The sequence below is a fragment of the Ictalurus furcatus genome, chromosome 19 (assembly GCF_023375685.1).
Source record: "Ictalurus furcatus strain D&B chromosome 19, Billie_1.0, whole genome shotgun sequence".
NCBI lineage: Eukaryota > Metazoa > Chordata > Actinopteri > Siluriformes > Ictaluridae > Ictalurus > Ictalurus furcatus.
This window is the reverse complement of record NC_071273.1, coordinates 5369163-5391765: the sequence shown is the minus strand read 5'-3', so window position 1 is coordinate 5391765 and position 22603 is coordinate 5369163. Positions and strand designations below refer to the sequence as shown.

Genomic DNA, 22603 nt, shown 5'->3' with positions numbered 1-22603 from the left:
AAAAAAGACGACTCCATAATTGCTGCAAATAAAGCATGTCGTTGTTCATGTCACATCCAAAGACACAGCATTCGAAAACCACCACTTTGTTGGCAAAGGACAAGTAAGTACAGGCTGTACAATAGAACGAGCTCTCATGATCCTACTCCTGCCATGTTCACAGCTGGCCGACTTCCCACTTATTTGCATATTGTGTTGGAGAAATCACCATGTTAATCCCCATGAGTACACAACGCAGTACACAACAGTGCTGTTCACCAATCTGATCAGAAGGTATTGATTGAATTTCCCACAGGTTTATTTTATTTATTAACGCACTCATTTTAATACATTATCATTTCTATAGTAACAGCTATTTCTCAGTGAGACGTATAGTAGACAATCTACATAATCCAGAAAGCATTACCATTGAGAGAGAGAGGGGGGAAAAAAGATGCTGTTGTGGGAGCAACCGTTTATAACATAAGTGAAAACCAACTTGTTTCACAGACATTATGCAAAATTAAATGCAACTATAAATAGATACAAAGTATGTAATTTTTCAATGATGAAATAGTTATTGTTCTGTTTGTGGACGCCTGACCATCACACTCGTATGTGCTTGTTGAACATAACTTCCCTCTTCTGGGAAGGCTTTCCACTAGATTTTGGAGCGTGACTGTGGGGATTTGTGATCATTCAGCTACAAGAGTATTAGTGAGATCAGGTACTGAGGAGGTCTGGGGTGCAGTCGGTGTTCAGTGAGGTTAAGGTCAGGGCTCTGTGCAGGATACTCAAGTTCTTCCATTCCAACCTTCACACACCATGTCTTCAGTGAGCTCGCTTTGTGCACAGGCACATTGTGATGCTGGAACAGGTTTGTGCCTTTTAGTTCCCGTGAAAGTAAATTGTAATTTTACAGAATACAGAGACATGATTTACAATTGTGTGGTTCCATCTTTGTGGCAACAGTTTGGGGAAGAAGTACATTTGGGTGTGAGGGTCAGATGTCCACATACTTTTGGCCACATAGGGTATGTGGATTATCATTCAGCATGTTGCATTTTCGATGCATAAAAATGACAGTACAATGAACAATTCAGTGCATTTTCTATTCAAGATCTATGGTTTTAATCCAACAATTCACTGACCTTGATTATAAATACAACATAACGTTCTGCAAAAACGTCAGTTCCTTCAAACTGTTACTAATGGAACAGTAAATAAAGACACAGGAGAGTTTGGGGAAAGAGGAATCGAGGAGTTGTATGGGACATCTTGTGGCAAACATAAGACACAGCAAAATGCTACAACACAAGGCATGCATTGATGTTTCTTTTAGCCGATTTGTTAGCTGGCATTTTCTGTCTTCTGATGAACAGCAACATTTTCATACTGAATAGCTTTTTTTTTTTTTGCTTTTTTTTCCCCAGCATTTGTTTCATTTTAATCAAGTAAAGCATGTCTTTTTCACATACATAGTTACATGTATAATAAATTGATTATAATTCTTTATTTTAGTTTAAAAAAAAAGAAAAAAGATCCCAATTCCAAAATCCAGAATCCAGTAAGAAAAAACACACCATATCAACACTATGTGTCCACTGGGTTATGTATAAAACCATTAATTTAAAAAAAATAAATAAAATAAAATCTAAGTAGTAGTTCTAATTACATTAAATTTATTTATTTAAAATATAGTTTCTTGGTTCTTTGTGTCTGCCCAAGCATTTTTGAATCTGAGGGGCGAAGGTATAAATGTAACCTCAGAGAAACTTCACCGGTAGAACATGGATTTCCAGTAAACGTAAGCACTAACCAGCTCCTCATTATTACCTGCCATTGTGCGGCTCATCGTTGTCCAGGTCTCTGGGAGCAGGGTAAACTGGCTGGGTGGGTAACTGGTCGACATAGAGAGCGTTAGGAGGACAAGGGTTAGAGGTCAGGGAGTGTGTACGGTACAGCGTACTGGGTGGTGCGCTGGGCTTCGGAGTGTGTGGCTCGTTGACGCCGTGCAAGTCCGGGGTGGTGGGTGATGCCAGGTTCACCTCGTGGAAACCTTCGAGGGGTTCGCTGGCCATTGTCTCAGGGTCATAGTATACTCATCTAGGCATGAAGAGAAATTCGCGTTAGGAAAACGACTAATACGTTCTGGAAAGATACTAAAACCTGAAGATTTGAAACGTTTCAGGTCAATTGTACGTTTAAAGAACAACTCCAGCGAATTTAATTTCATGAAAATGGCCTAAACAGTCCAACAGCAAGTAAATAGTGTCTTTCCGTCCCCAGAGATTACGCTGGTGACACAGATGGTGTTTGAACAACAGGAAAAAAAAAACTTGCTGGAGTTGCTCTTTATGGATTAGACGATGCAAAACATGAACTGGGAAACCCCTTTAAGCCGGTTTATTTTCACTTGCCGTGTAGCTACACTCATTAACCATTTTATCAGATAGAATTACAATACAGGTGTACAGTTACTGACTGCATCCCATCTGTTGCCATGTACTTCATCGGCTCCAGTCTACCAGCTCCATCAGAGAAAAAGAACCAACTCAGGACCACAGTGACCGGATATTGTTTGGGTGATGGATTATTCCTGAACATGGTAGTCGCATGTTATATTGGGGGGAAGGACGGACCGGTATGAGCGTATCAGATGCAGATCTCTTTCCCTGATGTACGGCGTTGAGGCAAAGCAATAAATGGTCTACAGTCGCTAACCATTTTATGATCACTTGTATAACTAAGGGAAGGTGTGCATTTAGATTTGATTAAACTACCACACTTCCAAACTCTTAAACAGCAAGACATGTACCATTCTGAAGAATGCGTATGTAATCCTTCAGACATGTCTCAGTAGTGCAGAAGGAACGTCCAGTAAACGATGTGATGTCCACTCCTGGCTTTCTCACTACCTTAAGACAAAGGAATAAACAGAACATCGGACATAAAGTAAGCTACCAGTTACTGAGGTAGCTCATACACTCATGATAATACACCCCCCCCCCCCACCCCACCCACCCACCCACACACACACACCCACACACACACACACATCATTCAATATCTGAACATCAACAGGGCAGCAGAATGCTGATAAATATTTAACAAAGAATAAAAGCTACACAGTAGTTGTCACACCATCAACATTTAACAGTAAATCAGCATGTGGGAGTGATATAGGACTTCCCCATACACACATTCCTAACATATCACACCCATACACACATTCCAAAGGTTAATCTACTGAGTCAATGACTAAGAGTCTTTTATTGTTGCATTAATACAAAAAAAGAAAACCCAGCCGGTTTGCCTGCTTTTGAGAATAGCGTGGCCCACTGTCTGTCAGAACGGTTGCCGTGGCGACAGGCTTGCCGTTGCCCAAGTGCCAGTCCCACCCCTGACACCGCAGCTGTGTGTGTTAACAGACACGACACTTTACCACCATACCAAGTGTTGCCATCTGTCTAGATTACTGTGTGAATAAAAAAAGGAGACAGATTTGTCTACTCATATACAATGAGGAGAAATACGCATTAAGTTTTTGTTATTTAATATACTTCAAAGTGCAAATATACAATTCAAATTTACACACAATGTGTTTTGATGTTGTACTTGTAAATATGAACAAAAAAAAACTATGTATTCGTAAAGCAATATACAAAGATATGCTTTAAAGTTCTAGCAAAAAAAAAAAAAAAGATATGAAAAAATATAAAAGACTCTGCCATTGTTTGGGAAGATTTCACACAACAAGCAGCAATCATGGTGAAGGTGAAGGAGCTTCCTAAAGTTCACAGGAACAACATTATTAAATAACAGTCCAGTGGGGGGAAAAAAGAGAGTACGGAACCATAGCAAAGACCTTAAACACCCCGGTTAGTATAACTGGTGTGATAACAGGCAGGTGGAAAGTTCATAGAACTACAACTAAAGGTTAAACCACGCGAGATATCCACAACATGCTCTCATAAGGAGAGGAGTCACTCAAAAAGAGTTGCAGGACGACCTGAAAGCAGCAGAAACAACAGTTACACAGAGGAAAAATAAGCAACGGACTGCAAAACAATCATCTACATTACTACACTTTACACAAAACTCCACTGCTAAAAAACACAGCGATGTGCGTCTAAAAGCACCTAAACAAATCAGACGAAAACAAAACAGATCTTTGGCAATAATTCGGTTCGTCATGTTTGGAGAAAGAAGGGTTGTATGTATGATCACAGGAACACCATAAACACAGTGAAGCATGGGGGTGGGAGCATCATGACATGGAGCTGCTTCTCTGGAAAAGCTACTAGGGCATTACATCATCGAAGGAAGCATGAATGGAGCAAAATGTACTGGTACATGTTTGAGAAGAATTTAATCTTACTGGCCAAGAAACTGAATCTGGGGAGAAGATTGACATTTCATCCCAAACGTACAGCCAAAATCACTCATAAAACGCCTTACATCTCCTGAATCTCCACTGTATTTATATAAAATAATCTATTTAGCAAAAGTCAAAGGTTCTAGCATTATTAACAAAAAATACAAGCAGACCCATACCATATGTCAGTGAATGGGTCGACTTCATGCTAACACTAGTGCAAATAATAAAACATCCTTTGACGGACTGATATATATCTACAATCTGCAGAAATGTTTGGATTTATAAGCAACTAGCTGAGTGTCCATCCATCCATCCATCCATCCATTTTCCATACTACTTATCCTACAAGGCGTCACGGGGAAGCCTGGAGCCTATCCCAGGGAACTCGGGGGATATGCTGGACAGGGTGCCAACACATCGCAGGGCACAATTGCACACACATTCCGGATAACTTGGAAATTCCAATCAGTGTACAGTGCATGTCTTTGGACTGGGGGAGGAAACCAGAATACCCTGAGGAAACCCCCGAAGCACGAGGAGAACGCACAAACTCCACGCACACAGGCTGGAGGTGGGATTCAAACCCCCAAAAGGTGCGAGGAAAACCACTAAGCCACCGTGCCCCTTTTAGCTGAACGTATAAACTTACAAACTGTTACAAAATAAACAAATGCATGCCTAATCTGCAGTCCAGTCCATATTGTACATAATATTAAACTGTCAACATCTAATGCTAACGTTCACAAACATCAGAATGGGGATCTCAGTGTCTGACTGTGGCATGGGTGTTGGTATCAGATGGACTGGTTTGAGTATTTCAGAAACGGCTGATCTCGTGTGATTGGCACACACACACACACACACACCAGCCTCTAGAGTTCACACAGAATGGTGCAAAAAAATATGCATCCAGTGAGCGGCAGCTCTGTGGCCAGAAATGCCTTTTTGATGAGAGAGGTCAGAGGCGAATAGACAGATTGTTTGGAGCTGCCACGAAGGCTACGCTAACTCAAATAACCACTTTTTACAACCTCGATGAGCTGAAAAGCATCTCAGTACGCATAACATGTCAAATGTTGAGGTGGATGGGTTACAACAGCAGAAGTCCACATCAGGTTCTACTCCTGTCAGCCAATAACAGGAATCTGAGATTACAGTAGGGAACACAGGTTCGCTCGAGCTTGACCAGGCGATGTTTATCCAATCTTCAAATGCCCAGCTTCTTTACCAACAACATTGCTGCAATTCCTACTATTTCTACATACACATTATATTTATAGAAGAGGGGAAGTACTCTGCCAAAGCAGCACAGCATAAAGCGAAAGTAGGCAGCCTATGGAATACTAAACTACTACTAGCATGCACCATATCAGACGTCACAGAGATTAGATTCAAACTAAGCCCCACACTGATTATTCTGATAAAGTGCAGCGCAAAGTTGCAATATTGTCGCTGTCAAACCCAAAAGTCGGCCACTCCAACAGAATCATTCATTTACACTTGAACTACATGCTACCATCATTTGGTTATTTAAGCGTCACATTTCTGTACATCACATACAAACCATTTATCTTCTTTATTAAACACAAAAAATCATGGGGTTTGCCAAGGTCAGTAACCATAGGACAACTCTGTTAAACAAGCAACTACTGCCTCAAAAACAGTGACTGTAAATCCTGTTTTCAATGGCAGACAAGGGCTAAACAGAATCAGATTATGTTGGCTCGCCATGTACAGTTGCAATCAAAAGTATTCAACCCCCATTGCAAATCAGGTTTACTGTCAACATTACAGACTTTCAGCTGTTTGCAACGAACAAATCAAACAAAAGCAATTGAACTAGTTCTACACAAGGAATGCTTTCCACAAAGCATTCCTCAAAAAGTGCTTTCCACAAATTCAACTGAAAATGAAACTTATAATGACTTCTCCAGTTTCACAATTATTCAACTTTTTCATGACAAGCATCTTTAGCACTTAGTAGCGCATGCTTCTACTGTTATGACCTGCGGAAAACAAGATGCAGAGCCAGACAAAAGCTTCTGCAGCGTTCCTGAGGAATCTTATCCCGTTCCTCATGAGCAATGGCCTCCAGTTCAGTAATATTCTTGGGTTTGCGTGCTGCAACCGCCTTCTTCAAATCCCACCCAGACATTTTCTATGGGGTTCAAGTCAGGTGACTCTGATGGCCCTGTAGAATCTTCCAGGACTTCTCCTGCAACCAAGCTTTGGTGGAATTCGAGGTATGCTTGGGATCATTGTCCTGTTGGAAGGTCCAATGATGCCCAATCTTCAGCTTCCTCACAGATGGCATGACATTTTCTCCTAGGATTTCTTGACACTTCAATGAATCTAAAGCTGCAACAACTAATCAATAAAATTGATAATAATCGATTATGAAAATAGTTGTCAACGAATCTCATTATCGATTAGTTGGTCTGCGCGTGGCACGGGACATGCTTACTCATTACATTACTTCTGTTCAGAAAACACGCTTCGGAGAGTAAATACTAAACTTGTGTCCCAAATGAAGTACTGTACACTTACACTATGCACTGTGTAATCTACCATCTAGTGTGTGAATTTTAGAAAGGTAATATCATCTCAAATATATCACTAGCGGTCTTCTTTTACTAACTGGAATTATAAGCCGCTTCTAGGTGACGGCGCACGACGTCATACGCACACTAGCATTAGCAAATGCCCAGATTCACGGACAATGACTTTCTTCAGTTTACATTCTGTCAGCATTACCTTTTATTCCCAACATCACCTCAGTCACCATCAGACGGAGACGAAATCGTCACGTGATTGAGGAAGAAATTCCTCTAAGGCAGGGTGCATTTTATATTAAGTATCGATAAAAGTATTTATGCGTTATTTTTAATGGACACACAAAAAGCACCAAAATAAACTACAGTCCTAAATTAATAATATATATTCTGGTGTGTGTGTGTGTGTGTGTGTGTATTGGGTTCTTTTCTGTTTTGGACAAACAGTTGTGTAAAGTTTTAATCTGAAGTTTATATCTGTAACACTCAGTTTGTGGATTTTATTTTAAATAGACAAACAAACAAAAAAAAAAATGGTACTGAAAGTTGCCCGCCACCATCTGATTAATCGAAAAATAATCAGCCAACCAATCGATTATGAAAATAATCGTTAGTTGCAGCCCTAAATGAATCCATCTCGCCTTCCACATGCTGCAGGTTTCCAGTGCCAGAGGATGTAAAGCAGCCCCAGAGCGTCACCGAGCCACCACCATGCTTGTGGACAGAGTGTTTTTTCTTCATTCTTCTTCCTCCAGACATACCACTGATCCATCATGCTGAAAAGTTCCAGTTTTGTTTCATCGCTCCACAGAACAGAATCCCCAAACTTCTGTGGTTTATTTATATGATTTTGAGTCGACTTTTCTTGCGCTTTTGGGTCAGTAGTGGTGTACATCTTGGAGTTCTGGCATGGAAACCTTCTGCGTTTAGTACGCGCCATACTGTACTCACTGAAACCTCAGTGCCTGCTGCCACCAAGTCTTGCTGCAGGTCTTTCGCAGTCACTGGAGGGTTTTTCACAACCTGCCTTCTCTGAAATCTGGCTGCAGCCATTGATAGCATCCTTTTTCTGCCCAGTCCAGGAACTTCATGTATGTTCTACCCCTAGCCAGTTCAGGTATTTCATGTGTTCCAGCTCAAGCACACCTGGTGCAACTAATGAAGCCCTTTATTAGTTGTATCAGGTGTGTTTAAGACAACACCTGTTTTGCATATTTGTGCTGTTGTGAGGGATTCTATTCAGGGGCTTGAATAATTTTCAAATTGGAGAAATAATTATAAGTTGCATTTTCATTTAAATTTCTGGAAACCACTTGAAGCATTCATTATGTTGAGCTATTTCAATTGCTTTTGTTTGATTTGCTCATTTCAAACAGCTGAAAGTCTGTAAATGTTGACAATAAACCTGATTTGCAATGGGGGGTTGAATAATTTTGATTGCAACTGTATGCTAGTTACCACTTTTAACCTAGTCATGTTACCAGGCAAACGAAACATGGGACTGCTCTGACAGGGTGATAAAGCAAAATAAAGCTGTCTGCCCACACTCTTAATTCAAACTGACAAGTGCCTCACACAACAGACATCTTTTGTTTAATACGAGTACAATAGCAATTGATGCTGGTGCTAATGAGTCAGCTAGAATCATGCACCTCTGTGAATTTGGAAACTTTCTTCAGGTTAATGCAAACAGAAAAACTCTGTTTAAACTCAGCCAAGGTTTTATCACAACCCCACTGTCCTCTATACATTAGCACCAAAATTAACTTGGAGTTAGCAACTTTAGGTTGTTTGTGATGCTTTCATTTTGTTTGTTTATTTCTGCGTTTGTATTATGTTGCGTCAAACGTTAGGCTTGTGTGGTATAGATGTTTTCCTGCTCAGGATTTATGATCACGATTTAATCATCCAGAACCAATAGCCTAAAATGAGACAAGGGAATGAGCATTTTAACCGTTTCAGTTTTAAGGAAAGTAAGGGAGTGTGTAATAATATTACCAAGCTGTACAGTCAAGGTTTGCTTGTTATCAGTGGCATTTGAGAAAACTCAGCTAGAATTTCAGGTGATTTTGTAGTAATGCAAAGTAAACTTTTTTTGTTTTGTTTTATTTTTTAAACACAAAAACAGAACAGTACTTTATGTTGCTAATCCTTTTACAAATTGGTTGCCGACTGTCCACACGGCTGACATTTTCACTGTTGATTTTCATGGTACGCCTAGTCAATCTTTTTATATGAACATTTTCAGCCTGTTCTAAAACAAAGACTGTTTTGAACATTTCAGAGGCATCCATAATACATATAGTTCACCAATGTTAAATACATACTTGTGGAATGTTACCTGACATTTTGAGATTGAGGGGAAGGGGGCGGGGCTTCCATATAGTGTCAGTCAATATCAGCGAGCTCAAGACACCTGCACAAATCAATCCAGATGAATATTGCGGTGGGTTCATCTCTCATTTTATTAGAGAGGGAAAAAAAGACTGCTCCTTTGGTGTATTTTTGACGGATACCTCGTACTAGCACACTCACACTTAGCGTACAAGCTAAATAGGTATTAGAATATAACATACTAATAGAATATAATCAGAGTAACTGTCACTTGATATTGTGGCAATGTAATATCACACAAGCCTACCGGAGTTCTTTGTTGCTTTTCATACCATTTGTTTAGTTGGCTGCTTGGTTTATTATCACACTTTACATAATTAAACAAACCAAAAAGCAAAAAAAAAAAAAAAAAAAAAAAAAAAAACATTGGCTTGGGGCAGTGAGGTCTGAAAACTCTGAAAACTCACTGGGCAAAAATACAGCAATGGGGATGTCAAGTATGTATGTAAATCAACAAAATCACTCAAACACAAAGAACGTGGAGCGATTGCTAAATGAATTATTAAATAACTATATAAATAACTAGTTTAAAACAATATGTGTATTGCATCCAGTGTTTATTATCCAGAACAGTTCTACAGATCGGTCCTTTGGCTCAATGGATCAGTTTAGCATCTTACATGTATTGTATTAACAAAAAAAATGCTGCCTCAGCCCAAAATACACAACATGCTGGGTTTGTTTCCTGTAGTCGTCTCTATTCAGTGTAGAATTGCTTGCTCACTGCAATCGAACTGCACTAGAGTTCAACTGGAACCGGACCGAGAGTCTCCGAATGAAGCACAAAATAAAATGTCCAATGGAAAAATACCACATTATGATTATACCGCTACACGTCATGTCACGTAGAGGTATAAATGAGCAAACTGATGTCACGATTAAACAATAGCCAACATCAGTTTGAACTAAATAAACTGATAAATAATTAAAACGCCACAGTTTGTCAGCACATCCACACAAGACTTCTGTAGTATGTCTGAAACACAATAAAAGAAAGTGCAATATCACGTGACGCATGATAAGAGGATTATTATATTCTCCTCCAGGTTTTCATGTAGTTATTTATATGAGGGGAAAAAAGCAACGTCGGTAACGTTAACACTTGCATAAAAACTTGACGGAATGTCTCATGGCTGAAATGGAGACAAAAGGTCAAGATGTCACCAAAACCATACATGAATTATTGATCCATTTTAAGGAGCATACTTTCACCGTTCTGATAAATGACTTGTTAGGAAGAGCTGAAAAACTGAACATTTCGAGGGACTAAAACAGCCTCACCTCAGGCCACAAGAGGAGTACATACGCACATTCCTGTCATCACAGAAACTGGATATAACTGCAATGTAAGGTCCAGTGACATAAAATTCCTTATTTACAAAAAAATCCAAGTAAGCAGCTAACATGACTGATTGGTAAAAAGAGTTACCTTTTAAAGCTGAACTATTAATGATTAGTTCATGTGTATAAATAAAGCAAGTCCACGTGGTTGTGTTTGGTTTTTCTAGTGGAGCTTTACGTTACCACTTTATGGAGAAAATGAATGAAAACTCTCCCATTCTTCAGCAAATGTCTCTAGCCCTGTGACTAGTCCCTGATCCGATGAGCTGCCTTCAGCTAAATAGTTTAAATAAAGGCACGTGATTGGCTGCAACGAGCTTTAACAGAGGATCTGCTTTAGAAGCCGCAATGGTGCAACACTAGATTGGCTGAATGACTGACAGTAATTTCTGTAGTCTGCAGAAATACTTTACTCGGGCCAGACCGCAGTCCACCGTGAGACGAATCCTGCTCCATATAATCTAGCGTGCAACCTAAATATGTAGCTGTACAGTTACTAAAACCAAACAAACGAAGGTCTGTATCCTTGTTGAGGCACGACACTAAAAAAATGAATGATTTATTTATAGGCACCACTCCCAGGCAGAACAAACTTTCTCCACGTCTGTGCTTTACATTCTACTCGAACGCAGCAACGGGACATTCATCCGTAATGCCTAATCGGGTTCTCATCTCACCACATCGCCCATGTCGGCATTACTAACTCTAACCTTCAGGGGGCAAAGTCCGGTTTTGTTTTTTTGTTTTTTTTTTGCTCAGTGTTATCAGTCCAGTCTCTTATTAACTCTTTATAGCAGGTTATGAAGATATGCAGCAAGCCTCTGGGGGAAAAAAAAAAGAAAAAAAAGAAGTGTTGTTCATTCTGAAAGCAAAGTCTGACCAAAGATGTTTGAAAGTATGCAAATGCACAGCAGGTGTGGAGTTTTCCTCTTTGAAGGTGATGTAAAAACACTCCTCATTACCACCTTCCATGATTTTGTTTCAGCTGCGTAGGTGTTGTTTGTTTGTATCGGTGTACAGAGCGTTCTATGGCTTTGGAAAAGGCATTATATAAATGAACATTCGTATCAATCATTAATGAGACAGCTGATGCAATAGATGTGTCCCCCATATGAATGACCAGCTTAGAACTGAGAGCAGACCGTACACCATCACATCACATCATACACACACAACGGGTGTCGGTTCACCCCACAGTCCTGCTGTCAATGCGAACAAACCCATCTGGATTCTGTATTGGACATTCGGGCGTTAGTGCTTGTACACTGATACGAGTTGTTGATTTCTTCATTATTTAAAAGATGAAATGTGCATTACGGAAGAAAAGTAAAAACCAGACATTTCTCTGCACATTCCAAATGAACAAATCTAGTCTTGAGTGCATCCTCGAGCATCTAAATCATGAAAACGGTTTAGTCTTCACCCTCAGAAATACTGCTGATGGAGAAACCCATGCACTGACCATCAATTACTGAGACCACATGCTGAAGATGAGGGAAGAAGGAGTGTGTGTGTGTGTTGAGCAACAGTCTCCTTTTCACTATTGTAGACAGTTCACAATCAGTACATTAATAACATTTTACATGCGTCGCTCAAAATAATCAGAGAGCATTAGGGTGAAGACAAGGCCTCCTCGATGTAGGCCTGTCGAGATCCTCGGTACAGGAGCAGCCTGGGATTAAATTTCCTCTGATCATTTATTTATTATGATGGCGTTAAAAGCAGAAAGGGCTATTATCACAGCACTCTAGAAGATCGGAGATATATAAATCTTCATAAATATTCTTATTTACACACACACACACACACACACACACACATATACATGTATGGACCTCCATTACAGGTTTGGGAAAATTGGAAAAGCCATAACCCGCCTTGTGCTCGATGCTCCCTGGGACTGGCTCCAGGTTCCCCCGCGACCCTGAAGAAGGAGTAAGCGGTAGAAGATGGATGGATGGATGGATGGATGGAAAAGCCATAAGCATGCACATGTGTGTAAAACACCAGATAGAGGTTTGACAGGTGCGTTTTGGAGAAGACTCATTTCCTACTCAAAACCAAGGAAACATCTAATATTATCCCATCACGATCACTGTCAGAAGGAGCTGTCCTAAACCACAAGCAAGCTCCCTAGCCCTAACCCCAGTACCCTTACTGTCTGGATTGTTCTTTCTCCTCCTAGCTAGCAGAACAGTTTAGCCGGCTTATTAGATGCAGATTTACATAACAAGGGCACTGGATAATGCGTAGCACAACCTTTTCACTTCGATGAAACGTCTCCTATCATGTTCAACCCTGAAATAAATACACTAATCAACAGCAGGCGTGTATCGGTTTATATAAAAGCGTGTCATCATTTCTTATATTTTATTTTATATAAAAGCATGAATATTGTGCGCAGTTAGCTAGCTGTCTGTCTCGCTAGCCGCACACCGGGATATTATTTACAGGAGGACTCGGTGTGTGTGTGTGTGTGTGTGTGTGTGTGTAGTTCATCCAGCAGTGCTGCTAGTTACACATACACCAACCGGCTAGTTACTTAGCAACGTTATCTGTGTTCAGAGCTGAGCAATTCTTCTAACATAATGCAACTTAATACATGAAATATTACCTGCAAGGCGTTGCCACGCTGCAGCGTCAGTGCTCCTTAAACATCCACAAACCCCGAGAGATGATTATTATTATTATAAAAATGACCGAGAATTTTTAATCAATCTGATTTCATTGTGCAAATCCTTACACACACACAGACACACACAGACACACAGCGTGTAGCTGCTAACAGTAACTATGGCACCAAGCGAGTGATACACAACCCATCCAACCGGCCACTTGCGTCACACATGCATGCGCGCGCACGCACACGCCACGCACGCGTCTTCCTATCCTTGTGAGGACCTTCGATTGGCATTATATAAGTAATGGTAATTTAATACCACACCTGAACCTCAGTAACCTCCCCTGCTGAAATAACAATAGAAACCCTCAAATAATTTGTAATGGTTTTAATGTGATACACTGTAATGGTCCGTGTGGATCTCTACTGGTAATTTGTTGCCTTCTATTAGTGGCATGTGATGTCTAGTGGATACCATTAAGGACCAATAATGTTAATGGTTTTAATAGCTGATGGTTTGTATTTGGAATGGAGACCATTAAAATTTCTGTGACAGTTTCTACTGCCACAACCCCCCCCCCCCCCCCCCCCTTCTGCTTTGTTTTTGTCTTGTTTTTTCAGATCCCTTGTTGGGACATTTGGTCCCCACTAAGATACAAAATCACACACACACACACACTTTTCTTCAAGGTGTGCGCAGTGTGGGTGTGGGTGTGTCCCCCTTTTTTTTGCTTTTTTTTTTTTGCTTTTTTATGGCTCAGTTTATCAAATCAAATTAAGTCAGTTTTCATTATCTTTCCTCAGCATCGCTCATTACAACGAAATGCCACTTCTTCTTTAGGACCCTGCTGAAACAATCATACACATCTACAAAAAGTGCAAATACATAACAGTGGGAAACAATAGGCTATACAACAAATACACACCCTAATCAGTTCACAGGACAGTACCCAAACCAAGCACTTGTCTGTAAACGTCAGGTTCTATTATGCCGTAAGGCCTTAAAGCATCATTTATTCTTAATAAGATCGGTGAAAATGAATTTTAAAAGCTTTCATGTGTCCTCCAAAATAACAACTAAAACAGTTTATCCAGTGAACAGGCCCTGAATGCGTGCATGTGTTCAGAAAAGAGACAGGAGTTATTATGTGGACAACAGTGCCATCAGGTGCCCATTGTTAGGTTTAAAATAAACTGATCAGCCATAACATTTACAGCACCTGCACACCTAATTTTGTGTAGGTCCCCTTTGTGCCGCCAAGAAAACCTGTCAAAGGAATGGACTCCACAAAACCTCTGAAGGTGTGCTGTGGTATCTGGCACCAAGACATTAGCAGCAGATCCTTTAAGTCTTGTAAGTTGTGCGGTGGGGCCTCCATGGATTGGACTTGTTTGTCCAGCACATCCTACAGATGCTCAATCAGATTGAGATCAGGGGAATTTGGAGGCCAAATCTACACCTGGAACTCTTTGTCATGTTCCTCAAACCATTCCTGAATAATTTTTGTGGCAGGGGGCATTATCCCACTGAAAGAGGCCACTGCCATTAGGGAATACCGTTGCCATGAAGGGGTGTACTTGGTCTGCAACAGTATTTAGGTAGGTGGTACATGTCAAAGTACCATCCATATGAACATCTGCCAGCTTGCCTTCTTCCCGTAGTGCATCCTGGTGCCATCTAAGCAAAGCACATGCACCTGTCCATCCAAATGACGTAAAAGAAAAAATTATTAATCTGATCAGGCCACCTTCTTCAATTGCTCCATGGTCCAGTTCTGATGCTCACATGCCCATTGGAGATGCTTTTGAAGGTGGACAGGGGTCAGCACGGGCACTCTCACTGGTTTGTGGCTACTCAGACCCATCCGTAGCAAGCTGTGATGCACTGTGTGTTCTGACACCTTTCTTTCATAATCAGCATTAAATATTTCAAGAAGTTGTGCTACAGTAGCTCTTCTCAGGGATCGGATCAGATGGGCTAACCTTTGCTCCCCACAATTATCTAGGGTTGTTTTGATATTCAAATCTGGTGTTTGTTGCACTGAGCTGGGAAAAAGCTACAAAAAGATAAGAGAGTTGTAAAGGAGCATGGAGCCTATTAGGGGACTCACTGCACTGGACAAGTATGAGGCAAACATGATACCACTAAGCCACCGTGCCCCTCTTATTCTCTTCACTTTAGGGGAATTTTTGAACAACAACAAAATTAAATGTGTTTGAATTGTATAGCTCTCCAAAAATATTGGAACTGCAAGACCAGTTACTTTTTTTTTTTTGCTGTACACTGAAAACATTTGTGTTTGAGATCAAAAGACAAATATGAGATGATAGATCAGAATTTCAGCTTTCATTTCCTCATAACCCTTAACCCTAATCCTCATATTTCCTCATATCTAACCCTAATCCTAACCCTTGGTATCATCTGCCTTCCGGCTAAACTGCGCCGGCTCACCTTAGATTTGGCAACATATAGTCGGCTCATTTGCCAGTGCCCAATTCGGTCAGTGCAGCAAGACAGACTCAACCCTCCCTGCAGTGTACACAGTGTATTAACACATCATATATGAAGATAAGTGAAATAAAACAACATTAAACAAAACCTTGTGCATGTATATGTTCTGTATCATGGTGTAGCGATCAACATGGATGTAAATGATGTGGTAAAAGTAGCATGTTTTAAACCAGAGTGTGTGTGCACCTGCAGCTCCTTAGCGATTAAACAGATTTAATGTGAAATGCTTACGATGTACGTAAACCAGTGCTGCCAATACAGGTAGTGACAGATCTCTCTGTCACATCATCAACCTCCTCTCCAAGCTACAAACTGGTTGGGTTTTTAGATAGGTAGTTGACAATGATGTTCTGCTGGCACTGGTCTATGGCGATTCTTGAACCTGAACAGCCGTAATGGTAGGTACAACCTTGTCACTTTGGGGTTACAATCCTTCATTGTATGGATCCAAGTCAGGGCTTGATGATCTGTTTCCAGATCAAACTTTCTGCCGAGTTGGTAATATCTCAGGCTATTGAGGGACCACTTGATGGCAATACATTCCTTCTCTATGGTAGAGTACCTGGTTTCTCTTGGCAGCAGCCCCTACACCTGCCATCTATACAGTAATTCAAATGGTGAAAACTCTGTTGAAGCCTGTGGTACCTCCCTATAGGCAAACATCACAAACGGCAGCCACTTGTCCCAGTATCCATGGATGGCCAAGTGAAATGTGAACTGATGCGTGCGTATATTTTCTGCAGTGCTAAATGGCCTGCCCAGGCTATTCTGTGTGCAAGATGCAAAACAAGTGGTCAGCAACATGTAGGGACAACCTAATGTTTAATATCATTATCACACCATTCACAACAACATACTTCTTTTCAACAACATACTTTCATGCTTCATCAGCATTGTCAAATAAAGATTTCAGTGATGCATCACTCCTTTGCAACTCCCCAATGATCTCTCGAATCCTTCAGACACTGACCTTGAGTACTTCCGTAGAAGATTCAGGGACTGGAGCATCCAGATATTTGGTGATATGCAATTGTTGCCATGTTTTTCCTGGGCCTTTGGTCTCACCTTGTAACAGAGTATCATCCAAGTCTGGCAATGGCTGCAGACCTACCTTAGCTTGGGCCTGTGTAGTAACACAACGGGCATCATTGATATGGATATTAGCAAAGTTGTCAGATTCAACATCACAGTCTTTGATAGCATGTAACAGCTCAAATAATACAAGCAAGTCTTGTTCCAGAATGATAAAGTTTACAGGACAAACAGGAAAAAATCTGGTCATCTCATGCTGCTCTCAGTTTACTGCAGACCTCTGCTTGCTCCTCATCCATTGCCAGGTAAGCTTCCAACACTGGTCCTGTGAGCAACGGTGACTCTCTTGTGAGTAGCCATCTTCAAAACACATTTTTGAAAGTGTTTGAGAAAGTGGGTCATGCAACAAGACTACGACCCTAAGCACACAAGTCTTTCTACCAAAAATGAATAAAGAAGAATAAAGTTAATATTTTGGAATGACCAAGTCAAAGTCCTGACCTTCATCCAATATAAATGTTGTGGAAAGACCTGAAGCAAGCAGTTCATATGAAGACACCCACCAACATACTAGAGTTGAAGCTGTTCTATACAGAGGAATGGTCTAAAATTCCTCCAAGCTGATGTGCAGTTCCTGAAAACATTTAGTTGCACTAATTACTGCAAGGGGGTCACACCAGATACTGAAAGCAAAGATTCACATATTTTTGCCACATCAATAAATAAATGACAAAGTATAATTTTTTTGTCTCATTTGTTTAATTGGGTTCTGTTTATCTACTTTAAGGACTTGGGAAAATCGGATGTTGTTTTAGGTCATACTGATGCAGAATTATTGAAAATTCACTAACTTTCAAGCACCACTGTAATCTGTAATCGTGAATTCATGGTTGAAATTAGGTTGAATTCAAATTATTCAAAATAGCCTGATAAAGACATCTTTTCAACTTTGATCTTGCAACTAAATTTAGACTTAGAGGGATGACCTGAAAAAGACTTTTCAACTGAAACTTTTCACCTTTCACTTTCCAACCAAATCTCATTGTTCAGATGTCTTCTCAACAAGGTTTTTCTGAGTGGGAAACCATTCCACATTTGTGGTGTACAGTGTGTCAGTCTCTCAATTTCAATTATTAATGTTATACAATGATCCAAAGAAATTACAACTGTATATCACTGTATGTCAGCAGTAGGGAATCATTTTATGTGATTTCACTTTTCATTTCATAGTTATAATTGTTTTGTATGTATCTATTAAAATATTGTCCCTCCCCTATTTGAGGCTTATAACAGGTGACTTTTCATGAGCAGACCGACAGTAGTAGGGGTGTGAGGAGTGGCAGAAAGGGGAGGTGTACCACAAGAAGTGAGTGGGGTGAAAAAGAGAGTGGGTGCAGTCTAGTGTCAAACTGCGTCTCTGAAAGCTGATGCCCCATTCCGGCCCTGACCACAGTTCTGTTCTAAAGTGCCTACAGCGATTTTATCACTCCAAGTCACCAGTTGTTGTACTATGAAGTCGGCAGTAGGTGTTCCTACTACTGGTTGCCATAGAGACAATTATCAGTGGGTGGTGCAACTAGCATTACACTTTTGACAATAAACCCGTTTTCTTGCTGCTAAAATTAAACATTCTGGAGTGAGAGCATTTGTACATAAAATATGGGACACAGGGTGGACACCACAATGATTCATCCTGTTCCAGAAAAAGTCAAAGCTGTGAAGGAAGCAGCAACACCTAGCAGTAATGGAACTGAAAGCTTACCTGGGACTATTAAATTATTACAACAGTTTTCTTCCAAAACTTGCCATTCTACTGGCACCATTACATAAGCTTTTGAGAAAGGAACAGACATGGTGTTGGGGAACCAAATAAGAAAAGCCAGACCCCTGCCCACATAAGCTGTTAAAAGACCAGGGCTCTCTCAGATAGAGGGTTTTTTGATTCAGGGGCTGGAGGCAATTTCAGAGAAGAGGGCTTAGCCCACAGCCTGGGGTTACTCTTGGAGGCCCTCTCACAACCTATACCTGTTTCTGCTCTGAATGGGTGGCCATTGGCTTCCGGCCCCGTAACTTTCCGGCCCCAACAATACCACTCACCCTACGTATAGGGGATCACCATCGGAACAATTACCCCTATATGTTACCAGGGTCCCCAAGCTACACCTCGTATTTGGTTTCCCCTGGTTATGGAAGCATATGGGATTGACTGGCCCAATGGTTCGGTCTATGCATGGGGTTCCAAATGCTCACAGAATTGCCTCAGGGGCATGGGCAACTCCTCCTCTAACATAAGAGAACCGGTGGACCTGTCAAGGATACCAGAGGATTATTGGGATTTCCAAGAGGTATTCTGCAAGTGCAAGGCCCAAACATTGTCACCTCACAGGCCATTCAATTGAGGCCTTATCTCTGGGGTTTATTCACCGGCAGGGAAGGCTTCTTCTTTGTGAAGAAAAAATCGAGGAATAAACATGTTCACACAAAAGGACCGACACTGCCTGCCCCTGAAGAATTTGGCCTTTGATCACCTGCAGCAGGCCAAGATCTATTTGAATTAGATTTACACAGTTTATATAACTTGGTCCACATCAGGGCAGGGGATGAATTCATGCAGGGAATTCATGAAGGGAATTCATGCAGGGGACTGCATTCATGAAGGCTACCTAGTGATGCCCTTTGTCCTGATGAACATTCCTACTGCCTTCCAGCATTTTACAAATGAGACCCTCCATGAGACATTGAATTACTATGATTTCGTCTACCTAGACGATATTCTCATCTTTAGCAACTCGGTAGAAGAGGATGTGGTTAATTTCTGCCGGGTTCTTCAGCTCCTCCTGCAGAACCACCTATATTTCAAGCTCAAAAAGTCACAGTTCCATGTCACCACCATCTCCTTCTTGAGCTTTGTTGTATCTCATGGGGAGCTGAATATGGATCCCACCAAATTAAAAGTGGTTAAGGAGTGGTCTCTGCCGTCCTCGGTCTAGGGGGTCCGGTGTTTTGTGGGATTTACTGCTTTGGATGATTTGTGAATAAGTTTAGTACCCTGGCTGCCCCATTGTGCTCCCTGGCCAAGAAAGACCATGGCAAGTTCAAGTGGACAGCCGATGTACAGGAGACTTTCAAAGCCGTAAAGGGGTGCCTAACTTATTGATAGATTTTTAAGACAGGGTTCTCAGGTGGCCTGTACAGGGTGTACCCCGCCTTGTGCCCGATGCTCCCTGGGATAGGCTCCAGGTTCCCCGCGACCCTGAAAAAGAGTAAGCGGTAGAAGATGGATGGATGGATGGTTCCCAGGTGGCCTCAAAACTAGCAATGTTACCAGAGAAGTTGTGTCTGAGTCTCTGTATATGCAAAGTGGTAAAGAGTTCAGACAGCCAAGATTTAAAAAGTGGCTTTGATGTCTTTTTCCATAGACAAAGGATGTTTTTTTAGCTACCACCATTCCATATTGGACGACTTTTTGAATTTGATGGCCAAAGCTAAGAAGAGAGTCAGACCAGCTGAAAACAGCAATTGCTATGTCAGGGGAGAGGTCACAAGAATATGCCTGTATAAAATCTGAAACAAAAGAGATGTCCCAGGGAGCCCTCGGCAGATTTACATTTTTTACAGCTACAGGAGCTGAAGGGGTAGAATTTGTTAAGCTTAGTCCTAGAATAATGAAGCCTATGTACTACTTTATATTGAATTTGTTGGTACCTTGAGTTAATAGAGCATGTATTTATAACCTTAATAGACTTTATCCAGTCCTCGTTGGTTATCTGAATACCTAAATCCTTTTCCCAGGAATCTTTCAGAAATAAGATAAATACAACCCCAATTTCAAAAAAGTTGGGACGCAGATGCATCTTTTTACAAATCTCCAAGGGTGTTGGTTAGTTGTTAGCTACAAAATATGGACAAATGCCTTTGGGCTTAAACTGAGAAATTGCGTTACATTGCGTTATGTGTGTCATACCTAACACCTAGTCGAACACTTTACAGTTGGTTGTGTGACTGTCAAAGTCATTCCCTTTGAATGCTATTGAGCTTTAAATTATGGTATATTTTGTGTCTGAGCCTATTCAGTAGTGAAATACATGCCAATATTTACATATGATTTCATAGTATATTTTGTAAAATGTCAAAAATCTAAATGATGTGTGTTATAGCTGACACTTAGATGAATACTTTCCAGTAAGTATTGTGATTTTAAGTCATTCCATTCAAATGCTATTGAGCTTTCAATTATGGTGTATTTTGTGTATGAGTCCATGTGGTATACACAAACTTTCACTTTGAGGCGAGTTCAGACTTGGATGATCACGACTTGGATGACGTCAGCAGCGCAGTCCGCAACGTGATTGGACAATAAGTTAACATGTGTTGATCAGTTTTGTGATTTTTTTCTTTTTTAACACATTTATTGGATAATATAACACAACATGTGTTTAAATTGTAATAACATAAAAAAGTGAATGTGTTTCTCCAAATAAATCTAATAGTCTTTTTGTGTGAAAAACCGCTACCTCCACCTGAGGTGAATTCAAACTGTGTTGATTTGACCCAAGGAGCCATGCTGATGCTTCGAGGTGGGGGAGAGGTGCATTGATTCAATTGTCAGTGAAAATGACCCAGCCATTTACCCAGTGGTGGGGTTACACAAAACTACCCCAAGATGCAATACGGTTTCTTGTTTACAATGCGAACACTCCTCATGCAATATCAGCCAGTAAATATGGCCTTTAGACCTCTGCAACTGATCCAGAATGCCACTACATGACTTGTTTTCAACTTCCTAAGTTCTCCCACACCACCCCATTGCTATGCTCCTTCCACTGGCTTCCTGTAGCTGACTGTAGGCCACATCAGATTTAAAATACTGATGCTTGCCTACAAAACCAAAAATGGACCAGCTCCCACTTACCTCAAAGCACTTATCACACCCCACACTACACCATGCTCCCTCCAATCTTCTAGTATTGCTTGACGGGTCCCACCAACTCTCAGGGTACAAGGAAGACGTGCATGAAGACTCTACTATGCTCTGGCACCTAGGTAGTGGAATTAACTTCCCCTAGAAGTCTGTACAGCTGAGTCACTGGCAGTCTTCAAACCACGTCTAAAGACCTACCTCTTCATAAAGTACTTAAATTTGAACTTTGAAAAAAAGAGAAGCTTTTCTTACTATATTACCCGCCAACAGAGTTTTTAGTCTGATGGTATTATTGGTCTGTGACCTGGTGAATCAGTGTCAGGATGTATTTATTGATAGAGACTTATTGATAAGTCGCTCTGAATAAGGGCATCTGCTAAATGGCATAAATGTAAATGCAAATGTGAAGCATGTAGTACATTCTAGAGAAGTAGAATATATATTCTCTCTGGATTTTTACACAGCATCAATTACTAGAAAAATAAATAAGTTGTAGCTGATTATTTTGGTTCAGCTGAACAGTAATTGACATGTTTTAACCTTTTTGAGCTACTGTTCTGAAGCTACTGAAGACAGAAATCTGAGTATGTGAATGTGAAACTAACTTTACCGCAGTCTCTTTACAAAAAGGATAAATTACTGCTAGGATGTTGCACTGTAGGTGATTAAATGCAATAGATAATAATAATAATAATAATAATAATAATAATAATAATAATAATACTGTTTCATGTATATAGCCTAGCTCCTTTCCAGAGCTCAAGGACACTTTACAATAGCAATACAATAATATCCTACATAAACAATGAACAATCATGGACAAACACAAAATATGAAAAACACAGTACAGATAGTACAGTCACTAAACATG

The 22603-nt window shown here is 40.6% G+C and overlaps 1 protein-coding gene across 3 annotated transcripts in view; it reads right to left on the bottom strand.

The window, feature by feature from the left end:
- The window catches only part of rab3ip (RAB3A interacting protein (rabin3)), a 32480-nt gene extending 18860 nt beyond the window's left edge, over positions 1-13620 (bottom strand). Inside the window, exons 1-3 of one of the 3 annotated variants that reach the window (XM_053650446.1) lie at positions 13262-13620; positions 2798-2897; positions 1816-2085 (exon numbers count right to left, since the gene is read on the bottom strand). In XM_053650446.1, coding sequence (XP_053506421.1) covers positions 1816-2060 — 245 coding nt within the window. In that variant the 5' untranslated portion in view covers positions 2061-2085; positions 2798-2897; positions 13262-13620. The remainder of the gene's footprint in view (positions 1-1815; positions 2086-2797; positions 2898-13261) is intronic. The other 2 variants (XM_053650444.1, XM_053650445.1) reach the window with 2 other exon arrangements.
- Positions 13621-22603: the final 8983 nt, after the last annotated feature.